Source organism: Mastomys coucha, unplaced genomic scaffold (genome assembly GCF_008632895.1).
Source record: "Mastomys coucha isolate ucsf_1 unplaced genomic scaffold, UCSF_Mcou_1 pScaffold6, whole genome shotgun sequence".
Taxonomy (NCBI): Eukaryota; Metazoa; Chordata; class Mammalia; order Rodentia; family Muridae; genus Mastomys; species Mastomys coucha.
Genome location: NW_022196912.1, coordinates 80,009,538 through 80,034,534, shown reverse-complemented (window position 1 = coordinate 80,034,534; position 24,997 = coordinate 80,009,538). Strand labels below are relative to the sequence as shown.

The 24,997-nt window shown below is 40.9% G+C and overlaps 1 protein-coding gene across 1 annotated transcript in view; it reads right to left on the bottom strand.

The window, feature by feature from the left end:
- The window catches only part of Fancm (FA complementation group M), a 62,209-nt gene that overhangs the window by 8,811 nt on the left and 28,401 nt on the right, over positions 1 to 24,997 (bottom strand). Inside the window, 9 exon segments of the mRNA XM_031355445.1 lie at positions 2,506 to 3,060; positions 3,987 to 4,093; positions 6,459 to 6,615; positions 7,780 to 7,911; positions 10,249 to 10,314; positions 10,531 to 10,616; positions 17,462 to 19,508; positions 22,008 to 22,163; positions 23,028 to 23,179. Coding sequence (XP_031211305.1) covers positions 2,506 to 3,060; positions 3,987 to 4,093; positions 6,459 to 6,615; positions 7,780 to 7,911; positions 10,249 to 10,314; positions 10,531 to 10,616; positions 17,462 to 19,508; positions 22,008 to 22,163; positions 23,028 to 23,179 — 3,458 coding nt within the window.

Genomic DNA, 24,997 nt, shown 5'->3' with positions numbered 1-24,997 from the left:
AAAAAAAAAAAAAAAAAAAAAAAAAAAAAAACCTCAACCCAAACCAAACTAAACTAAAAGAAAAAACCCAAAACCCAAAAGAACTTGTGTGAAAACATCAAAGGCTGGAGATGTGGAACATGCAGGCTTGATAAAAGACAATACACACAAGCAGAATGAAAGATTAGGAATAACCCAAATATACATCAGTACTGAATGGTTGAAAAAAATGAAACAATCATGCAATAAGGATTATGGAGAAAAATAGTATATCTCTACTGTAAGATAACCCTAGGATAGATATTTAAATGAAAAACAAGTGGAGTGTGCATTGGTCACTATGGTTAAAATTGTAAATGTATCCTCCTATATATTTCACAAAGTGGAAATATAGATGTACCTATATTTTAAATTATTTCCTTTGTATAAGAGTAAAAGGTATAAAAACAGAGGCAAACTTTTAATTTATTTTATATATACATTTTGATTTTGGGACCATGTAAATAGGTCACATAATAATGGGATTTAATTTAAAACAATTCGTGACAAATGTAGAGGGACCTTAAAAAGCCAGCTGACAGAGCAATCAGTAATTTGTAAATAATTATGAATTCTGTAAGTGAAAATAATTGCCATACTAAAAAAACCTCATAAGTGTATGAACTGAATTGTTTTGTACGGTGGGTGTGTATGTGAGTGTGGAGCTAGTGCAACATGGAGCTGCAGGGCAGAGGGCAGCTGGCCTTCTTGCTGCACACTCCAGCCTGGCTGACCATGAGCTTTGCGGTGATTCTCTGGTAGTAGGAACTCGGTGTACATCAGCTTTTTATCTGGGCCCTAGGGAATTTGTGAAGCAAGTACTGTTCCCTGCTGAGCCATCTCCACAAATCACTATTGCTGTTAACAGTGGGACCACTATTCTGATGCAGCCTTGTGATTCCAAAAGCTGAAAAGGCTGAGAAACTTTAATCCAGAATCAGAGACCAGAACCAGAGTGACACTTTTCAGTCTATGGAAATGTTAAAGACCATCTTCCCTGGTTGCCTAGCACACAACAAGCAAGATGACAGCTCCTGTACTGCCCAGGCTGACCCTTTAGCCTTACAAGTGCTGGGACTACAGAAGACTTCCACCATGTCTGGATAGTCATTTATTCATGCAAGTAGAATATAGCATTGAAACCACTTTTCTCACACAAACTTCACTATTAAGCAACACAAACAAACAAACAAACAAAAAACAACTCCCTACCTACAAAAGCCAATAGATGCAGGAGGGGCTCACAAGGCCCCACTCCAACCTGAGGGCCTAAAGGCGGTTAACGTGTGCTGGGGGAGAGAGATATTTCTTCACTCTTAGGATGCCTGTGCCCTTGTAAATAACCTCTCACCCATGCTCACTAAGTGACCATAATGAAACCTATGGAAGGCATAAAGGCAGAGGGTAAGAAAAAGGGAGGGGATTCGGAGGAATCGAAGCGAGATGGCAGACAATGGGAATGACTATGATCTTATCAGAGTACAACAGACATGTATGAAAATGTCAGGATTCATTGTGGTGTCCAACTAACACATGCTAGGAACAAATTCCAAACTTTACAGATCTAGAACGATTATGAAAAAAAATCTAAGGAACATCATCCATATGCCAACGAACTGGACAACCTAAATGGTGTGCATGAGTTTCTAGAAACACCTAAGTTGGTGAAACTGACTGAAGAATAAACAGAAAATCTGACAGGATCTACACAAAGAGGAGAGATGTAATAACTAACCAAACCCTCCTACCAAGCCCAGGAGCAGATGGCATCATTTAGACAAGAAGTAAAGTTGGTACTCAGAGAACTTTGCTCAAAGAAATTGAGGTTTCTTAATTTGTTCTACAAGATCAACATCTATGAAGTCAGACGAAGACCCTAAGATAACCACAACCAATACCATTTATGAATCCAAATGCAAAATCCTTCAAAAATATTGGCATAGCAGAGCTGATGGTATCCACCTATAATCTCAGCACTGAGGAGGCTGAGGTAGGAAGTTCAAGGCCAACATGGGCTAATAAGTTTGGGGCAAGCCTGAGCTACATAGTACGATCCTATGTGAAACAAATCAACAAACAGCAGCAATTATTTGCAATTAATTCATCAGGTTAGAAATGTTGGTGCATGTGAACGTTATGGATGTAGTATACGTATGTGTGATATATGAACATTTGTGAATAGAAGCATGTCTGTGAACTTGCAGAGCCCAGAAAGTGTCCTGTTCTATCACTCTTTGTTATATTCCTTTATATGACAGCACCTCTCACTGAGCCAGCCTGCCCAGGTTCAAGTCTGAGGTTGATCTGGGCTACATGAGACTCTGTTTCAAACAAAACAAAACAAAGCACTATTTTTTCTTTGACTGAGTTATGTAATATAAAATCCAACACACACACACACACACACACACACACACACACACACTTCCCAAATCAACCCTTTTAAAATAAGACAATGATGGCACTTTCCTTCCTTTTCATATATACCTTCAACTGAGCTGGACGGTTCCCACATTCCTTCCTTGACTCAACCCCAGAACACGGTGGTGAAGCAGATCTGACTTGATTATGGCTCTGAAACTTCACATTCAAGGCTCCAGGAATGGCATCCATTTTATCTGGTAGCACCTGTAGCCTCTGCCCGGATGACTGATTCCCTGCTGGGTCAAGAAGGACCTTGGGCTGCACTGAGGACCTGGATGGCCCTGAAGCCCAGTGCTGCCGTGTGTGCTCATCAGTGGCATGGCTACCAGCACCGGAGTGCTCTCTGTCCTTCGAGGTGTTTTCTTCCTCACTTGAGTCATCGTTGGGTAAGATAATTCTAGACAATTTCTTTCTTGACCGTGTAGAGTTTTGTTTCTTGTTCATTTGTTTGAGCTTTACTGCATATCGGGTTTTATATCTTACGTCCTCATCTGTAAAGGAGTCTTTGGTTAAGTTAAAATCAACACGAATTTCTTCTTCACTTGACTGGCTTTTGCAAGACTCTTCTTCATCAACACAGAAACTGTCCTCTAAATAGTTTTCATCTTGCTCAGGAATCTGTAAGAAAACAGGCAGAAATATTTAAATTTATAATTAGTCTGAATTTACATTCTTTGAGGCACTAATTCTTATTCCATTTAATGAGTATTTACCAAGTACATTAAAAAATGGGAACTTGAGAGATTAAGAAAGAAACAAACAAATAAACAAACATCAACATCTTACCTTCTAGAAATTTACAGTCAGCTGCAGGCAGCCAAAAAAACAAATAAGAAAAACTTGTGCCAAGTGCTTCAGAATAAGAGATGTGAATAGCTGTATTATCCAGCAGAATGTGGCAGTTTTTAGATAGAGAAAATTTGGCCTATATATGAAAGCTGTCGTATCCACGCACACTGCTGGGTGCTTGTGCTCCCACTTGGAAGACTCAAGGGGAAAGGATGCTGAGTTCAGGACCAGTGCATGTATGTGGGTAACAGGGTAGAGGTGTAGCAACTGCCTAGTGTGTAGATTGAGTCTCTGGGTTTGAGCCCCAGGACTGTAATCAGTAAGAAAAAAAGAGATCAGCATGAGCAACACAGGAAGATCTCATCCAAAACCCAACAACATGCCAGCACCCAGGTGGGGGAGGGGAAGCTCTGGTTACATGTGGCACTGTGGATACATGGATACATAGTAAAATCCTATCACAGAACACCAATAAAGGAAGACATGAAAGATCTACCTGTAGTTTCTAGAAACATTTTTATGAAAAAGGAAAACAGTTTAAAAGAACTATGGCATACAAAAAAATTAACTCATGGATGATCAAATTCTATTATTTTCTTTAAACTAATTCTCCTAGATGGAAAAGAAAGTCATAGCAAAATTATCCAAGCTAGCTTTGACTCCTAAGTTTAAAAATAAAATGGAAGCCTTATTAATAGGACTGTACTTCAAATTGCAATCAAGGAAATCTCCACACTTATTTCTGAGGTATGTACCTGTGAGAAAATGTTCATGTTGGTATGCTTCCCACGGACCATTTTGTACTTAGTGCTCATCAATGGACTACGTACAGATTTCATGTAAATAGCTCTCATTTCAGAATCTGTAAAGGTAAGAATTAAAAATGAAGTAGTAAGAGTCAGTTAACTCTGTCTACTCCAGATCTACTTGGCTCAACATTAAGCAAAGGTGCATAGAGAAGATACAAATGCGTGCGTGCATGCACATACACACATGCGTGCACACACACATACCCAGATGTATGGTTCAGCAACATGGTAAGGTCTCACCCAAAACCCAAATACATCTCAGTACTTCAGAAATTGAGGCAAGGGAATCTATGGTTACATGGCACCTTGGAAACTCAGCAAGTCTGAAGTCTGGCTGGGCTACACAGTGAAATCCTGTTGCAAGACACCAACAAAGACGTAAAAGACTCACCTATAATTTCTATGATAAATTTTTTATGAAAAATTAATTTTTAAAAGCAAGAAGTAGAGAAAGAACTCTAAAAACAATTATTTAAAATGTTGTCAAAGGCCAGGTGTGATAGTGCATGCTTTTAATCCTACAATCAGGAGGCAGAGGTAGGCAGCTCTCTGAGTTGGAGGTCAACTTGCTCTACAAAGTAAGTTCCAGGCAAGCCGGAACTATGTAGTGAGAGCCCTTTTTTTTTTTTTTTTTTTTAATATTTAAAAAAAAAAAAACTCTCAAAAGAACAATAATGATGATGATATTGAAAGTTTTACTTTCAAAATCACTGTCTAGATGGGTGAAGAAAGCCATTTGGCAATATGGATTAATAAAAGCAATTGAGGAGAACACTAACCTTACTAAACTAAGCAGAGAAGAAAGGATATCTGCTTTCCGAAAATAATGTGGTCAAATAAGATTTGAGCATGCATAGTACATTCCGAGCAAACGAGGCAGACTGGCTACCCCTGGAGTGGTATGTTCTGATTGGCTCACCAATATTCTGGCCTTTCAGAGATCAGGCCTGTGGTACTGACTCTCTCTGCAGTCCAGTGTAATTTAAAGCAGCAAAGTTTCTCAAGGACCACGAGATTAAAGGGAAAAACGTGCTTCTGAACACAGCTTTCTGCACTGTTCATAGCATCCAGAATAAGGCTCAGTGCCCTCCGTGCTCAGTCATGCATGTGGCTTTTGCAGATTTCAGTAAAATTTGTTAAGATTCAAAGATAACAGCAAATTCAAAGGCCCTCAGACAGCAGCACTCCCAGACTATACAAGGACGTTATCATAGACGGGAAGCAGGCAGTGTGGACACCAGTTAGGTCCCAATCTGGCATTGTTAGTACAATCTCCTGACAGCACAAGGGCAGCTAGAGGGCTGCATGGCACACAGAGTAACAGTGGCTCCTACAAGGACAGGATTGGTGAGGGACAATGACTAGACTCTGGCTAGCAAAGCTCACAGGAATCTTAGTGAGAGGCAGGGGCAGAGCGGCAGGGGCAGAGCAGCAGGCAGACTTCTGCCATGCAACTGAGCCCATGCAGTGGCTAGAAGGAAGAGAGGCACTACAATCTATCTAGGCACAGCGCCTTTCAAAGAAAAGACTCAAAGCTTTTATAAAATTACAGAGAAATTCTTGTTATTTTCATGTATGGTTTAACTACCCTTTACTACAGCTTTTAAAAAGAGTAAGCACCAACATATAAAAGCCTGTTTCCCCACTTTCTCCTTAGCTAGAAATTATTAACGTCTTTGTCTCATAGAACTTTTTTAGTACATTTTCCTTTCTGGTTCACTGCCCTTCTCTTGCTGTTTGAGGTTTTTTTTTTTAAAGATGTATTTACTTTTTTGTGTATATATGAGTACACTGTAGCTGGTTGTGAGCCATCATGAGGTTGCTGGGAATTGAACTCAGGACCTCTGCTAGCTCCGGTCCAAAGATTTATTTATTATTATATGTAAGTACTCTGTAGCTGTCTTCAGATACACCAGAAGAGGACATCAGATCCCATTACAGGTGGTTGTGAGCCACTGTGTGGTTGCTGGGATATGAACTCAGGACCTTTAGAAGAGCAGTCAGTACTCTTAACCACTGAGCTATCTCTCCAGCCCTGAGATTTTTTTTTTAAAAAGTACTTCTGTAATCAGGTATTGACATGACGTCTTTATATGCTTTTGTTTTGAACAGATTGTGGTCCTGCTCTTCATTTTCAGAAGAGAGTTTAAGGTAGGCACTGAACGCTGGTTAAATGAACATTTGATGCTTGAGCCACTGAGCCACCGAAGTAAATGTGGACATACTTACTTGAGTACTCAGAAGTCTGAAAAGAAGTAGATCTAAAAAGAAGTATTTCTGAATTTAAATGAAAGTAAACAAATAAAGGTTTTGTACATACTGAAGTTAATCCCTATTAAGCCAAGTTTCTAAGCGCCATCTTTTAATAAAGACGACAATAGACACACTGAAATTACCAAGTGTCATGATGGCATTTACCATTTATAGCCTGTGAAAGCTGGGTCTGGTCATTTACAAAGTCAAGGAGCGAGGAATCCTGCTCGTTCTCAGACTCCTCATCCTCATCTGATGAGACACAGTCCTCATCCTCTCCAGAAACCTCTGCTTCGTCATCTAAAAACCTCCGAGCTATAGTCTGTGGAGAAACAAGGAACATGAAGACACCCCACGGAGATGAAAATAATTTTTGTTCACAGTTCTTGCTCTGGGAAGTGTATTTTTAGATTTTTATTTCAAAAATTATATTTGAATGTAAGTGTACATATTAAGGTGTATAATGTGGCATTTCAATACATGTGTATAATCTGTAATGTTGAAATCATGATGCGACCAGAACCTTACACATTCTTGATGTGGGAACAACACTGAACTATACAATTAACTGTGACCCAGAGCTGCCCACTGAGTTATAGACGCTGTCGCTCTTAAGGAAGCGGCTTTCTTGTCAATGTTTGAAACACACACACTCACACACACAGCCCCCAAAACAAACAAAACAAGAATAAAAACCACAACAAAAAAATCTATATAAAATTTCTTTTGATAATGTTAGATAAAACAGCATTTAAGACACTAGTTGGCTTGCTGGCTGTTTTCCAATAGTCTACAGAGATAGAAGTTAAGCTTTGGCAGGAAAACCCTGAATATCAGAAGCACTAACTAGACAAGGAAATATGCTAATGATTGTTTTTCAAATACTTAAAATAATGAACAAAGATAAGGGAAACGTGGGGTCAGTGAGCTAGCACCTCAGGTAAGCATGACCAGGATGACAACTTGTGTTCCACCCCTGGAAGCCATGTGGTGGGAGCAGGGGGCTGACGCCTAATGCACTAACCTTTGCCATACATACAAAGCCATGATGTCATAAAAGAGTAGTACACTTTGAAATTTTTAATTGAAAAAAAATGCACAATTATGGGAACGTACTTCTTTAAAAAAATGTGCTTTCTGGGGCTGGAGAGATGGCTCAGCACTTAAGAGCACTACGTGCTTTTCCACAGGATACAGGATCACTTCACTTCCAAGCACCCACATCATAGATCACAACCATCTCTAATTCCAGTTCCACCTTCTTCTAGCCTACGTGGGCATCAGGAGCATATATGTTGCATAGATACGTATAGGCAAAACTCCCATACACTAAAATTTTTTCGATTTTATCCATCTATCTATCTATCTATCTATCTATCTATCTATCTATCGTTTACACAGTATATACACATGCATATTGATACTAATATACATGTACATGTATGTGTGTAACAAATATACATTTAAAAGAATAAGGAAAGATTACCTTTACTTGAATTTGTTTCTTTGGGGCTTCAGAACCTTTTCTTGTGTTCCTGTTACGACCCTTTAAGTGTTCCAATCTTGGACACAGTCTGTCAAAATTCTCACTCTCATCGTCACTAGATGCTAATTCTGACTATAAAAAGTTAGTTAACACAAGAATTACATAAGAAAGAAAACCTAACTGGATCAATTTAACTTATTTTATTTCTCAAAAGTGACTGATTTTAGTTTTATTTTTCCTTTTCAGTGACTAAATATTCTAGTCAATGTTCTAAATTTTTCTCACCAGCTAGACCACAAGTGTGAGCCAGGTAACAGTAGTCTTAATATACATATTCACAACTTAGTGTTACATCTAACGCATCTGGTGAAAACATACAGTGTTTTCTGTAGATTTTCAAGGAATTCACAAAAGATAAAAGTTCATCCAAACATACAGAAAACCTCTGAAATCAAGAAACCAATAGGGCAGCAGCAGATTTTAACAAAGACCTCCGACCACTGTTCTTGCACAACAAAGCCAATAAGAGAATAGAAAGTTTATCACATAACTTCGGCTTGTAGGAATAACTTTCACAGAACACAGCACAACTATCACAACTTTGTCTGAATTTTAATGCACTTTTTATACGCCACTAGTTATTTGGGATAGAGCAGAATGGTAAACCAAGTTTTTAAAGTGAATGTATGAGTACACAAGGTTAACATGGGTTGGTGGTATTTTTTTTTCCCGAGACAGGGTTTCTCTGTCTAGCTCTGGCTGTCTTGAAACTCACTCTGTAGACCAGGCTGGCCTCGAACTCAGAAATCCACCTGCTTTTGCCTCCCAAGTGCTGGGATTAAAGGCCTGCGCCACCACCACCTGGTGGATTGGTGGTATTTTTAATTAACTTTGCCCAAATGATCCATTAGACAGAAGCTCTATAAGATACGCCTGCACATATCTGCTGCTATAGTAAAACAGAATGAAAGACAAAGAGACTACATAAGCATGAAGCAGTTAGAAGTTCCTGGCTTGGAGGAGGACAAAGTCTCCAAGACCTCATAGAGCAGAGGTACAACTGCCCTCCATAGGCCCCTATGTGAGCTGTCCATTCTGTGGACAGCACCTGTCCTGCCCAGCTTCTTTGCTAGCTGTGTCATACATTCTGTCCTCTCTCAAGAAGCTTACTACATGGGCTGGTAAGATGGCTCAGCAGGTAAGAGCACCAGCTAGCTGCTCTTCCGAAGGTCCTGAGTTCAAATCCCAGGAACCACATGGTGGCTCACAACCACCTGTAATGAGATCTGACATCCTCTTCTGGTGCGTCTGAAGACAGCTACAGAGTACTTATTTATAATAATAAATCAATCTTTGGCCTCGGAGAGATCAGGGACTAAGCGAGAGGGGTTGAGTGGAGTGAGCAGAGGTCCTAAATTCAATTCCCAGCAACCAGACAAAGGCTCATAACTATCTGTACAGCTACAGTGTGTACTCATATACATAAAATAAATAAATAAATCTTAAAAAAAAAGCTTACTACATACAACTTCTAATGTTTAGGCTAGAGGCTACATTTTTTCTTATCTTGATTTCAAAAATTACACCACTGTAACCTGTTTTCTTAGTTATTAATTCTACTTCTGTCTCTTTATTATTTGTACTTGTTATCATCAGGAAAGTTTATAATGAATCCATTTATTTAGCAGAAGTAGAAATTCTTTTTGTTGTTGTTTTTTTGTTTTTTTTTTTTGTTTGCTTTTTTCAAGACAGAGTTTCTCTGTGTAGTCCTGGCTGTCCTGGAACTCACTCTGTAGACCAGGCTGGCCTTGAACTCAGTTTTTGTTTTTCAAGACAAGGCTTCTCTGTCCTGGAACTCACTCTGTAGATCCAATTGGCCTCGAACTCACAGAGATCCACCTGCCTCTGCCTCCCAAGTGCTGGGATTAAAGGCCTGCGCCACCACTGCCCGGCTCAGAAGTAGAAATTCTAGTCACGTAAGATATGGTGTGAACTGCGTGGTAGTGGTGGTGGTGCACGCCTTTAATCCCAGCACTCAGGAGGCAGAGGCAGGTGGATCTCTGTGAGTTCGAGGCCAATTGGATCTACAGAGTGAGTTCCAGGACAGAGAAGCCTTGTCTTGAAAAACAAAAACAACAACAACAAAAAATATAGTGTCTATTGTTCTGCTAAGCATATACCTGTAAGATCAAATATACTAATTTTTTTCTTCTGTGCATTTTTTCTTATATTATTTATCCTAAAACAATTTAGGTTACTGTGGCTGGAAAGATGATGCCATAGTTAGGAGTACACACTGCTCTTCCAAGGGCCTGAGTTTGGTTCCCAGCACCCATGTTGGGCATCTTACAACCAGTATAACGTCAGTTCCAGGGCATCTGATGCTCTTTCTTGCCCCCCAGGGACAGGCACAGACACAAATAGACACCCACACACCTCTAGGAACAAAAATGCCTGTAATTGACTTACCCTAAGAACCCTGGGCTTTTTTTTTACGACATGAATAGGTGAATCCACTTCGTTGTTTCTCTGATCCTAGATGAAGCAGACAGTTTAAGACACAACACAGTCAGGAGGGGGTGTGGCTTCATCTGACCGCAGCACAGTAGGGACTGAAGGGGGCGTGGCTTCATCTGACTGCAGTACTGTGGGGGACTGAAGGGGACGTGGCTTCATCTGACTGCAGCACAGTGGGGACTGAAGGGGCGTGGCTTCATCTGACTACAGCACTGTGGGTAGTGGGTAACTTACCTCTGGGGACTTCAGAACATTTCCTTTTGGTTTTTTAGTTTTTCTCAGGAAAACATCATCTTCGCTTTCACTAGTTAAGTGTTCAACTATAATTAATTGAAAAGTGAATCTGGTCAGTAGTTTAAAGTTACTTCACCACAACCATATTATTGATGACCATAATAAAAATTTCCTAAATTTCTTAATTTCATTACTTATTTATTTTTGTAAAAGGTCATCAGGCTAGGCATGGCGGTGTATATCTTTAATTTTAGTATTTGGGAGGTAAGAGGCTGATCTCTGTGAGTTTGAGAACAGTCAGTCTACATAGTGAGTTTAAGGTCAACCAGAGATACAGTGAGACCCCATCTTAACAAAACAAAATTAGACCCTGTCTTAATAAAACAAAAAGATCACTAGAAATTTGACTAACATAATCAGCAAACAGAGACAGTCCTATAAAACAGTGATAGGTTGGAAAAATGGTTCAGTGGGTAGGGGGACTTGATGGTCAACAGAAGACCCGGGTCTCGTTCCTAGCATCCATGCCACACAAGTCACAGTGGGCTTCCAAGGACAGAGACGTGTGGCATACACTCACAAAGACATGTGTGTGTGTGTGTGTGTGTGTGTGTATACATATATTTCTATTTATACACAAATATACACATATACATAAATTTTAAAAAGATTTTTAAAGTATTTTAAAAAAAAGAATAGAAGAGAATAAAAGATACTGGTTTGCTAAAAATACAAATTTAAGAGCCTGGAGAGATGGCTCAGCAGTTAGAGCATTGGCTGCTCTTACAGAGGAGCAGTTCCCAGCATACACATGGCCTTTACGACTTTTCTGTAACTTTCTGCATGTGGTCCACTTTCACTTGTGCAGGCAAAATACTACTCACATACAGGAGTAAATAAAAATAAACCTTTAGCCGGGCGTGGTGGCACACGCCTTTAATCCCAGCACTTGGGAGGCAGAGGCAGGCGGATTTCTGAGTTCAAGGCCAGCCTAGTCTACAAACTGAGTTCCAGGACAGCCAGGGCTACAGAGAGAAACCCTGTCTCGAAAAACCAAAAAGAAAAAAACCAAAGCCAAAAACTAAAATACTTTTAGTTAAATATAAGGGATAGGTGTGGGTGTGTGTATGCGCATGTGTGAAATTAAGACCTGGGTATGGTCTCTAGAACCTATGACAGAACTGACTTCCACACACTCAAACTGGCATGTGTGCAACCCTATTCTACACACAGCACATACCATACACTGTTGTGGTTTGAATGAGAATGGCTCTGTAGGCGCCTATGTTTGAATACTTGGCCCTGCAGTTGTCGATAACACACTTGGAAAGAAATAGTAGGTGTGGGTATTAGAAGAGGTGTGCTGCCGGGTGGTGGTGGCGCACACCTTTTGATCCTGGCCCTTGGGAGGCAGAGGCAGGCGGATTTCTGAGTTCGAGGCCAGCCTGGTCTGCAGAGTGAGTCCCAGGACAGCCAGGGTATACAGAGAAATCCTGTCTCGAAAAAAACAGATTGTAAGGAGAGAGAGGGAGAGAGAGAGAGAGAGAGACAGAGACAGAGACAGAGACAGAGACAGAAACAGACAGAAATAACTAAGACAGGCTGGTACTTGTAGTTGGTACAGCTGTGACAGGTTTGACCATGATGTTTTGGGAAAGATGTGGAAGGCTTTGGGACTTGGACTAGGAAAGGGTAACTAGATTCTTGTAGGGCCTGGAAGACAGTAGTATTTATTGAAAGCAATGTGGACTATGGAGCCACAGCTCAAAGATACAGAGGGTAACAATATTAGCAAATGGAATAGAGACAGCTGGGGGCACAAAAGTCCTTACAACCACAGAACACTAAGAAAACCACGATTAAGCACACTGGGACCTCTTCTCACTGGGGGAGAAGTGCATGCTTTCCTGCCCAGAAGGCTGGGAATGGACTTTGTTAATGACCTGTGGAGGCTCACAGGTAGCACCAATTCCCTAGAATGATTATTCTAGACTCTTCCTCCCCTAGACCAACTGGTTACCTATCCTTAGAGGAGATGTCAGACACAATTTATGGCCTGTTGATCTCTATGCTATTGGTCAGAGACCACACTAGACTCTAGGCTAGCTATAGAACCCACTCTCATGGTCACATGAACTTTGTAAAAAGAGTTCCTATGTAGTCACACCTTAAACTTCACAGTGCAACTGGACTTGCTGGAAACCTCTCCTTAGATTGTACTGTTTTAAATATGCTGACAATGAACTGCCTGGGATTAGGCTCCCCAGTCATCTCTTTGCACAGTTGCTTCCCTGTCTGACACTGCAGGGATCCTCTCTAGAGACCATTCTTGTGAAGTTTTAGAAATCAATGTAGCTGGCCTAAGATTCTGCCTGAGGCTAAATTGAAGTGGTTTTGACCACCTTTGTGGCAGACATTTCAAGACAGCCTAATCTGACTCTGTCACATAAAGTTATTAGTGGTCACTCTTATGCAAATGAAAAGGGGCGTCAAGGTATTTAATGTAGTAGCCAAGGTTTGGGCTGAAAAAGATAAGGAGAATAGAGGCAGATTGTACTGCCTCAGGGAGAGACCACACCCCCAAAATCCCAATATTTGTGAAAAGGCTTAAGAAATGATCTGTTCCTAGAGAGCAACAACAAAGCAAAACTGGCAAGTGTAGTTCAAGGAGGGGGCTAGGTTTCAGCACAAACAGGCAGCAGACCTGAGAAGCATCAACCATGTGGTTTTGACTTTAGAGTGAAAAAGATGCAGTAGTAAAGGTGTTGTGGAACCCATTCTACTAAGGGAAGCTGCTGAAGCCAGGAGGGTGGCAGGGGAATCCCTGCACGCAGGTCCGGAGAAGCCATTGTGTGCTGCTGTGAAAGTGAAACCTGGATTGGAGAACCCAAGATGTTAGAGATGCCAGAGCCTGCCAAGGAGATCTGCAGATGGGTAGTGGAACCAGCCCAGGAGAGAGAGTTGCAGTTAGCAAAACTGGAAGTATGGAGCCATCTAAGCCTTGTGGCACTGGGCATAGAGGTATAGCATTTGGAATTTGCATTGCTCAGTCTGGGTCTTGTTTTGGTCTTTATTATTCCCCAATTCCTTCCTTTTGGAATGGTAATGTATATTCTGTGCCATTATATATTGAACATATGTGATATGCTCTTTGATTTAACAGGGAGTTACAGTTACCCAAGAGATTGCCTTGGGTCTCAAAAGAACCTCTGCACTTTGAAACTGTTGGTACTATGAAAGACTATGACAACTTTTGAAGTTGGACTAAATGCATTTTGCATTGTGATATGGCTTCAAACTTACTGGGTCCAGGGAGTGGAATGTAGTGGTTTGGATGAGAACGGACCCCACAAGCTTGTATGTTTGAATACTTGTATGCTGGAACTGTTTGGGAGGGGGGAGGAGCTGTGGCCTAGTTGAAGGTGTCACTGGGGGCAAGCTTTCAGCTTCCATAAGCCCCATGCCAGTCCCAGTTAGCTCTCTGCCTTGTGTTTGTGGATCAGATGTGAGTTCTCAGCTACTCTTCCAGCATCAGGCCTGCCTACTGCCATGCTTCCCAGCAGAATGATCAAAGACTCACTTTAGAAACTGTAGGCTACAATGAACTTTCTTCTATAAATTGCCTTGGGCATGACATCTCTTCACAGCAACTGAAAAGTAAGATGGTAAGACACACACACACACACACACACACTTAAATAATTTTAAAAGAGAGTATAATAGAAATGAATGTGGGCTACTTATAAGTCTAGCTCACTTGAGGCAATGGAGCATCACCTTTGCTCTATCTCTTTTATGATTTGAGCTGGGAGAAACCAAAGGTTATGGTTTTTTTCTATGGTGTCTAGGGTGGTTCTGAACTCGTAGTTCAACCACACTATTGCCTCAGCTACCTGAGTAGATGGCATCACAGCCATATACAACTATTCTAAGCTACTAAGCAACCCCACAAAGAGATTAACAAGTACAAAACAAGTCTCTCACCAGCAGTACTAGGAGCAAGCCAGCTTAAAAGCACATCTTCCAAGGGTGCTGGGGAGATGGCTCAGACACAAGAGTCTAAGTTTGAATTGCCAGTGCCCAAGTACAAAGCCAAGCATGGTTGCATGTGCCAGTACCCCAACACCAGGGAAGATGGGAAGCAGATACTGAGAACCACTGGCCAGCCAGCCTATCTGAAACAGCTCAGTGAGAAACCCTGGATCAAAACCAGGCAGACGGCGACAGACGGGAGACAGATGGCATCCTCTTCTGGCTTCATGCACATGCACAGGAGTACAAATCTGCACACTCATGTGCATTCAAGACATACATATGCTAACATGAAAAACACATCTTCCATAGTCATGATTTCAGAGAAGAAAAATAAAGCCCTAGCCCAAGGGTTGACAGCAACCTTAATATCCTGAGTCAGGTCTACTTGGCCACACTGGATTCCTGACTCACAGAAATCCAAGGAAATAATGATTTTGTTCTAAGCCATAAGGTTTGGGGGCAGTTCACACTGTAATACCACATATATCACACACATTGTCTAGAACGAAGAGGCTGCAACTACAAAACCTAAACTAGTGAAGTAGCTTTGGATCTAGACCATGGGTATCAAATGGGACGATTCTGGTGGTTTTGCAAAGGCTTAGGAAATGTTTAAGAGAAGTTACTGGTGAGAGCTCAATGGAAATCTTCCTGGAAATAGGAGGAGAGGGAATCTCTTAAAATCATGTCAAGAAAGTTTAACATGGTGAAATTTAACACTCCAGTGAAGAACTCATACCCAAGATCTATAAGGTGTAAGTAGCTGATTCTTGTTGCTATAATAGAACAAATGAGACACACTTCTTTTAAACAGAAAGCAGTTAGAACTTACTGTTTTTGAAAATCCCCAGCCTCTCTAGATAACAAGAAATACTAAAATTAAGAAATCTTCCATTCAAACATCAAATCCAAGAGACAGCCAAGCCAACATGAAGCTGAAAGTCTGACAGCAAAATCTTGGGAAAGACCCCCAGAAGGTCAAAGGTGGCACACAGCATGCAGGCAGACACAAGGCATCTTATGTTTTTAAGCCATGCTCCTCAAAGACCCTTGCAGGTCTCCTTCTATGGGGTTTAAAGAATTATCTTCCAGTGTCTCAGCAGAATTTCAAAGTAGAGAGTGGCTTTTATTCACAAGGATTCGTGAACAGGGAGGGCGATGAAGCACTCTCAGAGAAGAATCACCAGAAATCCATTCCTGATGATTGCTTAAGATTTCTCAGGGTTGTATTAAGAGAAATGCACTGAGTTACAACTAAGGCCTTTTATCTGCAGTGTTGGGGATGAACCTATAGCCCAGCATTATGTCACACAAACTCACTGAGCTTCATCCATAACCATGGATCCCCAAGAAAAAAATCAAGGGGAATCAGGTTCAGAAACCTCACTGGGACTACATAGGAAGAGGTCGAATTGAAGAACATGGAGAACAGTCATAGGCCCAGAGTCCTAATCCAGGACCTCCCAGTAGCAGGCTAGGCATGGGCACACAGACTCCTGTGTATTTCATGGCCAACGAGTCCTGAAGCAGCCTGGTGGAAGGAGCTTGTCTATGCTTAAGCGAACTTCCAGATGAGTTCAACTCTAATTTAAATTCTGACTCTAACACCACTCATCTAGGACACTGCTAATATTGAGTGAGACACTGAACATTATATATTCCAATTGTTGTTCTTTCTTCATTATTTTCTAATGAAGCCAGAGTGAAACAAATCACTTAGCTACAGCAATTATTATTTTAGGAAGCATATTTTTTAAATGCCTTGATGGAGTTTTAAGGAACCCCCCTCCTATACCAAGCATACAGAATGGAAAAAATATTAAATCCTCTTTTAATTAGGTGAAGCAAAGAGTACAAGCTACTGACCCTTAATCATAAAATTACTTGTTTTTATTTCATAGCTGCAATTTTGCTATAGTTATGAATTGTAATGTAAACATCCATGTTTTCTGATGGTCTTCAGCGACTCCTGTGAAAGGGTCAATTTAACACACCAAAGGGGTCATGAATCAAAGGTTGAGAGCCACCTCGTGAGAACCACCATAACTAGTGAGTAGGAATGTCAGAGCAGTCCCTAAGCTGTGTTTTAAAAATTAAATGTTATTTAGTGGGCGTGGTGGTGCATTCCGGCAAACTTAGCATTTAAGAGGTAGACACGCACAGGAGGACTCAAATTTAAGGCTACTCTGAGACACTGTTCTTTTGATCTTGTGGTATGATATTAGACTTCTAAATATGTTCTTTTTTTTTTTGAGACAGGATGTCTCTGTGTAGCCCTGGCTGTCCTGGAACTCACTCTGTAGACCAGGCTGGCCTCAAACTCAGAAATCCACCTGCCTCTGCCTCCCAAGTGCTGGGATTAAAGGCATGTGCCACCACTGCCCAGCTTCTAAATATGTTATATAAACACTTCAACCACCCTCAAGCTTTCCTTTGTTTCATTAATTTTAATACCTCAATTCTTTATTACTTTCAACACCTAAATTATGTGTACATTCCCAAGGAACCAAACTGAAAGTCAACAATACCTAGGAATCTTTCCCAACCTAATCGAACTCAACATCTTCTCACCGCCTTCTCAATGTCTTAAACAGCCAGTATCTTGGCAGTTATTGCTACACATTACTGGCATTTTTCAAATGTCTTACATGTGTTTCACAAACAAGTAATTAGGCCAAATTTTACACTTCTTTCTGAATTTGACAGTAAACACCATAAAACAGAACTGTGGCATACACATTCAAGTCTCCCGGCAGTAGCATCAACTTAAGAAACAATACACATGTAATTATCTAATTTGCTATGTACACTAAGAAAAACTAGTTTTGCAATAGTACAGACTTACTTTTGGAACATGTTTCCCAGAAAGTCATGCATTTCAGAGACAGACTCTTACCTTCAGTGCACCGAGGGGACTGATGCACAAACAGCTGATCACTGTCTTTGGTTTCTTCTACAGAAAATCCTACATTGTCAAGTCTTGGGTTCAATGTCACTTTGAAACCTTGTCCACTTGCTTTTCCCTTGGTAGAGTCTAGTGTCTTGAGCATGTGTGCTCCTGTCTTAAAACTCGGGTTTAATGAGTGTGACTTAGAAAGCGGTGTACTCATGACTCTCTCCTTCACTGTCGAGGATGGGGCAAAGTGGAAAGATGCACATTCCTTGTTCTGTGCCCAAGGGGACCATTGTGCTTTTTCATATGGGATTGGTGATATAGCTCCACTCAGTGGACCTGAAGCAACACTAGCATCCTTTATCTTCTTATCAGAATGCCTTCCAGGCACATGGGCTGCTCCCAGGGTCTGACTCCCATCGGAAGCACCTGCTAGGATTTCATCATCAGAATCTGAACTACAAAATCCTAAGTCAAAGGTAACAGAAAATAAGTCTGCAGAACAATCAAACGTCTGTCCCTCGGTCTTCAGCTCCTCATGTCCGTCCTCCATACCTCCATGACAGATCCACCCCTCAGTCTTCAGCTCCTCATGTCCGTTCTCCACACCTCCATGACAGTTCCACCCCTCAGTTTTTAGCTCCTCATGTCCATCCTCCACACCTCCATGACAGTTCCAGCTCTTGGTACCACAGATGCTTCGATCTTCAGTCTCAGAATCATCATCTAACAACAGTTCATCCGAAATTAAGAAGTGAGAGACTGGAGGCATTTCAGTTGTGAGAGTTTTATCTGACACACAGAGGGGTTGACTGATACTGTGTGAGGGAGGAAGGCCCACCCCATTTAACTCCTCAGTAGCATCTTCAATATTCTTCAAATCATCTTCGAATAATAGTAAACTCTCATCTTCATCAGTGAACAGAACTGGGGGTTCACTATCATCATGGCTGTTCTTGTTAGCCAAATTATTTTCAAGGTTTACTTGTATTTGACCATAACTGTTAGATACTGAATTCTGATTTTTAATATTATAGGCTTTACTATCAGAGTCACAGAAGGAGGGCTGATCAGAAATCTTATTATGAGTTGTGCCAAGGAGACAGAATTTTTCAGAAGGATGATTAGTACGTTTAGCTGAATTCAATTCTAAGTTTCGTTGAGACTTCCCAGCAGAGTGTGATGCCAGAGAAGCAGGTTTATGACTGCGTTCATGCTCTGGGTAGGGTGATCCAGGTTTAGGACTATGTTCATGCTCTGGGTAGGGTGAGCAGGACACACTGTCAAGTTCAAAACCCTGAGTAATGTCATACTCCAAGTCTGAGAGTCCACTGAGAGATGGGGGAGAACGGGATAAAAATCTCTCCACATTAGCTAGTACCTCTTCTGTCATGGGCCGACAATTATAAAACTGCTCAGCTACTCTATCTGTGTACAGCTCTTCTTCCAATGGAAGAAACACATTTGATGATAAAGATTTCTCATCACTGAAACTACTATAACCAGAATCTAATGAGTACCTGGCAAGTGATTTATTTGTGACCTGACACTCCATTAGTAATGTTCCTGGATGGCTATCATCTTCAGTAACAGCAGCCAGGATGGAGATTCCACCAACATCTGCCAACCTTTCCCCACTGGGAGGGTCTACCTGGGAAACAGCTTTGGCAGGAGAATGTCTGTCAGTGTCTGAAGAATCTGCATCTGCATCATCACCATCACCATCACCACCACCACCACCACCATCATCATCATCACTTTGCTCACGAGTCTGGTCTTTTCTCATTGCTCTACAAGCTTTTTCCCTTAGAGAAGTAAGTTTGGTCCATTTAGAATCCGTTTGTTTACCAGCGTCAGCACGCTCTTCCTCAGAGTCTATCACCGACAAGGAACCTCTGGCATCTACACTCTGTCTAAACAAAGACTTCTTGTGAGCAATACTGGCAACACTGGCTACATTATTATATCCATCCCTAGGAACGTTGTATTTTGAGCAGACATCTTCCATTTGTAGAAAAGGTCTAATTTTCAACTCATAGCTGCATTCATCCTATAAAACAAGAAACAGCAGAAAGTCAGAAAAACAAAATAAGCCAATTCTAATAAATGAGTTTCACTCTGTATTATATTCCTAAAAAACTGTATCATTCACATGATTTTGTTTGAAATCCTCCAAATCAAGAAAAAAAATGTAAATGCCAACACTATGAAATCATTGGCTATTTTTTAATCTCAAGAGACAGAGCCACCATAATGGCTAGTCCTTCACAGAGCAGCTTTAATTGGTATGTAAGGCTATAGATACCTAGCATTTAATTAGGAAATTAATTTCCTAAAAAAATACATATAGTTAATTTAAATTCTCAATAGTAAGCCAAGAGACGCCTTGTTTGTTTGACTGGTTTGTTTTCTGAAACATGGTCTTGGCTCACAGCTCAAACTAACATATCCTTTTGCTTCTGTCTCTGGGGTGCTGGGTTACAAGCACGAACCATAACCTGGAAAAACACTTTCTGAGTCCCCTAGAAACAATCAAGGCTTCAGATATGATTCTATTTTTAAGCAAAATTATCAACCAAGACGGTTTTAAAGTTTTCCAACAAACTACTTTGGCAGGGCTGTGATCTCCATCTTCTCTCTGCCTCCATGAGAACTCTTCTTTAGTCATAACTTCTCTGCTGCCCATAAATGTAACCAGTCACTTCTCTACATTTTCGAGTAATAGATGAAGCAATGGTTAAGGTCAGCAATGTTTGTTTCCTGGTAGTAGATGGATCCAGAGAGAAATAACATTTTCTCAAATGTATCTTCACATTTGTGGTGATAGGGCCTAGAAGCTAGCTTCGGATATAGAAGTCCTTCAGTAAATGTGTTAATTTGATGGTACATAATTTGCTAAGATCTATAACTTATTTATCCACTTAAAAGTATTCATGATCATCCCCCACAATGAAAGTAGCTACAAATGATTAAACACTGATCTTGTGCCAATTACTGTTTAAATTCCTTACATCATTTTAATACAACAGTCCTATGAAGCAGGTATTTATCACAAATTTCATACCTGTGAGGGGCTCACTATCTGACTCCCATGGGAAAGTAACAAAGAAACTATTAAAGAGCTAGGGCTATAGCTCAGTGTATGTAGTATAAAGTGTATATAGTAAGTTGTTTACTTTGCATGCATAAAGCCCTAAGTTCAATTCCCAGTACCAAATAACAAAACAAACAAAACGCTGTTGAAGAAATTAGCGATTCCAAGGGTTGGCTGTGGTCGTGCGTGTCTTACTCCCATCCTTTGAGAATCAGATACAAGCAGATCACTCTGAGATCAAGATCAACTTGGTAAACATAAGAGTTCTGGGCCAGCCAGACCTACACAGTGAGATCCTGACTCAAAACACCTAATAAACAGACACAACAGCAAAAAAGTAATGATTTTCTAACCCACCACCAGCATAGAAGAGATACCATACAACAACAGACATGATAGACAACAATTTAAACAATTAAAAATCCTAGTGCATCAAAATCTTTTGGATATTTCAAAAGATCTTATTCTTTATTATTTTTAATTGTAAAAATTACTTTACTGTGTGCATGGGTATGAGGGCAAATGCCCCGAGTCTATAGAGGCTATCGGATCTCCAGGAGCTGGAGCTACAGGCAGCTGTGGACACCAATGTGGGTGTTGGGAACCAAATTTTCAACTCTTAACCACCGAACCTTCTCTAGCTCCTAAAACAAGAACCTTGAAATAGCTTTATAAACAGTTTCTATAAATCATTCAACCATTTAGAATTGTACTGTAACATGGTATTTAGATGACGTTCTTCTCACAATAAAATCTACTTTCTTTTTCAGAAAGTTAGTTCTTTACTGAGATGTAAGGCACTATACAAAAAATATCTATAGCTATAATTAATTTTAATAAATACTTCTGTTTCTTATAACAATGACTCCAAATTTATACTTCAGGTTAAGGGCTGGGAATGTAGCTCAGCTGGTGGCATTGTTACTTAGCACACAAGGAGACTTGGGTTACATCCCCAGGATCCTTGACAAGAAACATAGAGGTGTACTCTAGTAATCCCAGCACTGTAGAGGTGGAGGCAGGAGGTTTACAAGTTCTAGGTCATTCTTGGCTACATATGGAAGTCAAAGCAGCTTAGAGTACATGAAACTCTGACACATAATCACACATGCACACACACAGTTACACACACATACACTCACACCACATGCATACAGACACAGTCACATAAACACCAAGCAAGGAGCAGGACGAGTAGAAAGAAGATATAAGGAAATATTAGGCACTTTAGTTTCTAGTTTCATCAGTACAGTAGCAAGAGACAGCCACAGGCGCATGACCAGGAGTGGTAGTACAGGCCTGTAAGCTCACCACTCAGGAGACTGAAGCAGTTAGTCCTGAGTTTCAGCTACACAGCAAGACCCTGCCTCCAAAAACTGACAGATGGAGGAAGACGGGAAGAAAAAGGGTTAGAGAAGGATTTGGGAATGAGGAGAGAGCTGTAAGAATCTGTACCTCTTCATGTCTCATTCCTTCTATCATTTGCATAATGCTTATAAAATGGTGGCAACGATCCGAATGGTCAACTTGATGTGTAGGAAACGGGTGATCTTGCCAGACACTCCACTCCGAGAGAGAGAGCTGATGGATTCCAGTAGCTGGTTCTTGAGGCTTCATTTAAAAAATAACAAGGAATGAGATTTCACAAGCCAATTTTAAAGACAGGCTTCGTTACAAATAACAAACATAAAGTAAACCACTTAAATTCACGTAGGCACTCTCAACTAAAATCCTCAAGGCAAAAACAGGAAAATAATTTTATAAAGTATAAGGTTGCTTTTTAAATTGCATTTAAAATTAACCATCTGAAGTTCTATAAAACATGCTATGAGCAAATGTTCGAAAAAATCGTTTTAAAATCACTACTTTGCTATATATATAGATCCCACAATATAATGGGGTGGCATCCATTGATCCCTGATGAAGTGATTACAACTCTTCATGCCCACTGCCATGTCATTCTTCCTGCTAGTAACTAAAACACACGTCCAGAGCCAGACTCAGAAACCATCCCTGACATCTTCTTCCAGCGCTCTCAGAGTACACTAAACCTGGGGCAGTTCTCTCCAACCTAACTAAGCTCAGCAAGTTTGTTCATGTAAGCAATTAGAATCCAACTTAAAGTCTTGACTAAAGTTTCAAAGAAAAGCCAAACCAGTTTGCACAATGGCACACAGGGCAATTTAGTTCATGCTAGTGCCACACGGAGGGTCTAAAGCACAACAGGGAGACAGCAGAGCACACTCTGCCATTCTGCAGGGTGATGAGGACCATATAACGTTATGAAATCAAACAACAACCTACATAAAAGACAGTTCTGTGAAAGCAAATGAGAGAAAGAGGAGTCCTTAAAGGTTTGAACTTGGTGATTCCCTTCTAAACTGGCCATTACTTTACGTGAATTAACATTCCAATCACAAGCATGGGTTACCATTGCTAAACCCGGTGTGCAAGCACCACCCACAGGCAACTCACCGCTCTGTCCTCCTGTAAAGATGGGAAGTGAGACCTGGGCAACGCCACTCCTTTAACCGCATCACTGTCTCCTAACCTATAGAGTCTGCTCCATAGCTTAAACTCCTCTTCTGATAAGAGCCCATCTTTATTCGAACGACTAGCTTTCACTCCTGGAAGTTGAAACAATATTTGGGAAAAGGTTTAAAGTAACCTGCAAGACAAACACAAAATACACAGTACCACTAAACATTATTTGCTTCTTCTATTTACTTCTGGTTCTGCTGAACCAAGATTCCATTTCTGGAAACTAGAACCAGCCACACAGAATTACTGTGTATTGCTTCTCCATTCTACTACTGCCTAAGCTTCTCGAGTCTTTGAAATGGTCTTTCCACGTAAGAGCTAACCTTAGCAGTGGGTTCATTAGTGGAATAGAAAGCTAGGTGTCCGGCTTCTCAGCTCTGGCTTCTTTTGGACACTCATGAAAACTAGTGCTAGCACAGCTGTATCAACATGGCTTTCTGAAGCTTCAGGAGAGGGAGAATAACATTAAGGACCAAGAGGTGTTTAGGCTTATGACTTAACTAGGGGACAGATGGGAGGAGAAAAATACAAGTAGGGAGAGAGTGTGAGGTAGAACTGCGGTCCAACTCAGGCAGAAAAACCTTCAAAGGTTACGAAAACAGGAACTTAGAAACTCTGGTCTGCATTATTCCTAAATACTGTGCAGAAGTTTTAGAAAAACGACTTTTCGCCCGGCGATGGGGGCGCACGCCTTTAACCCCAGCACTTGGGAGGCAGAGGCAGGCGGATTTCTGAGTTTGAGGCCAGCCTGGTCTACAGAGTGAGTTCCAGGACAGCCAAGGCTACACAGAGAAACCCTGTCTCGAAAAAACCAAAAAAACAAAACAAAAAAAAAATAAACAAAACAAAAACAAACAAAAAAAAACCAAAAAAAAACCAAAAAAAAAAAAAAAAAAAAAAAAAAAAAAAGAAAAAGAAGAAAAAGGACTTTTCTAAAAATGTTTTCCCATTTGTAAAATGAAGAGCTTTATGTAAATGATCTTAGGGGCTCTCTGACTTACTCTAGTTTTTAAAGATATTTTCATTTCTTTTTCTTTTATGTGTATGGGTATTTTTGCCTACAGGCATAGTTCACTGCCCCACAACATGTCTATCTGTGTGCTACATGTGTGGAGTTCTAAAGGAGGCCAGAAAAGGGCATGGGACCTCTAGGGGCAGGGACTTGGGGGTTGGAGAGATGGCTCAGCGGTTAAGAGCACTGACTGCTCTTCTGAAGGTCCTGAGTTCAAATATCAGCAACCACATGGTGGCTAACAACCATCCACAGTGAGATCTGATTTTGGGGTGTCTGAAGACAGCTACAGTGTACTTACATATATTAAATAAATAAATCTTGACACAACATCTATCTCAACACTGGGAGTAACTGGGACCAGTGGGACCTAGGCAAGCAGGAACTCCGCCAGCCCAGTGGCACAGGTTCCTTCCAGTCTGCGCCCTGAACAGACCTTGGGCCCAAATTCCAAACAACACCCAGAGGAAGCTCCACTCCCAGGCGCTGTAAAGGGCCCAGGATTAGAGGATCCCAGAATCACAGGATCACAGAGACAGCTTGACTCTGAGGAGTTCTAACACAACCAAGATCACAGGAAGGACAGGCCCCAGTCAGACTAAGCCACAGCAGGTAGCACTATAGATAACCAGATAGCCAGAAGCAAGCTTAAGAGCATAAGCAACAGAAACCAAGGTTACTTGGCATCATCAGAACCCAATTCTCCCACCACAACAAGTCCGGGACACACCTGAAAAGCAAGATTCAGATCTAAAATCACATCCATGACGATGATACAAGACTTTTAAGAAGGGCTGGGCGGTGGTGGCGCACGCCTTTAACCCCAGCACTTGGGAGGCAGAGGCAAGCAGATTTCTGAGTTCAAGGCCAGCCTGGTCTATAGAGTGAGTTC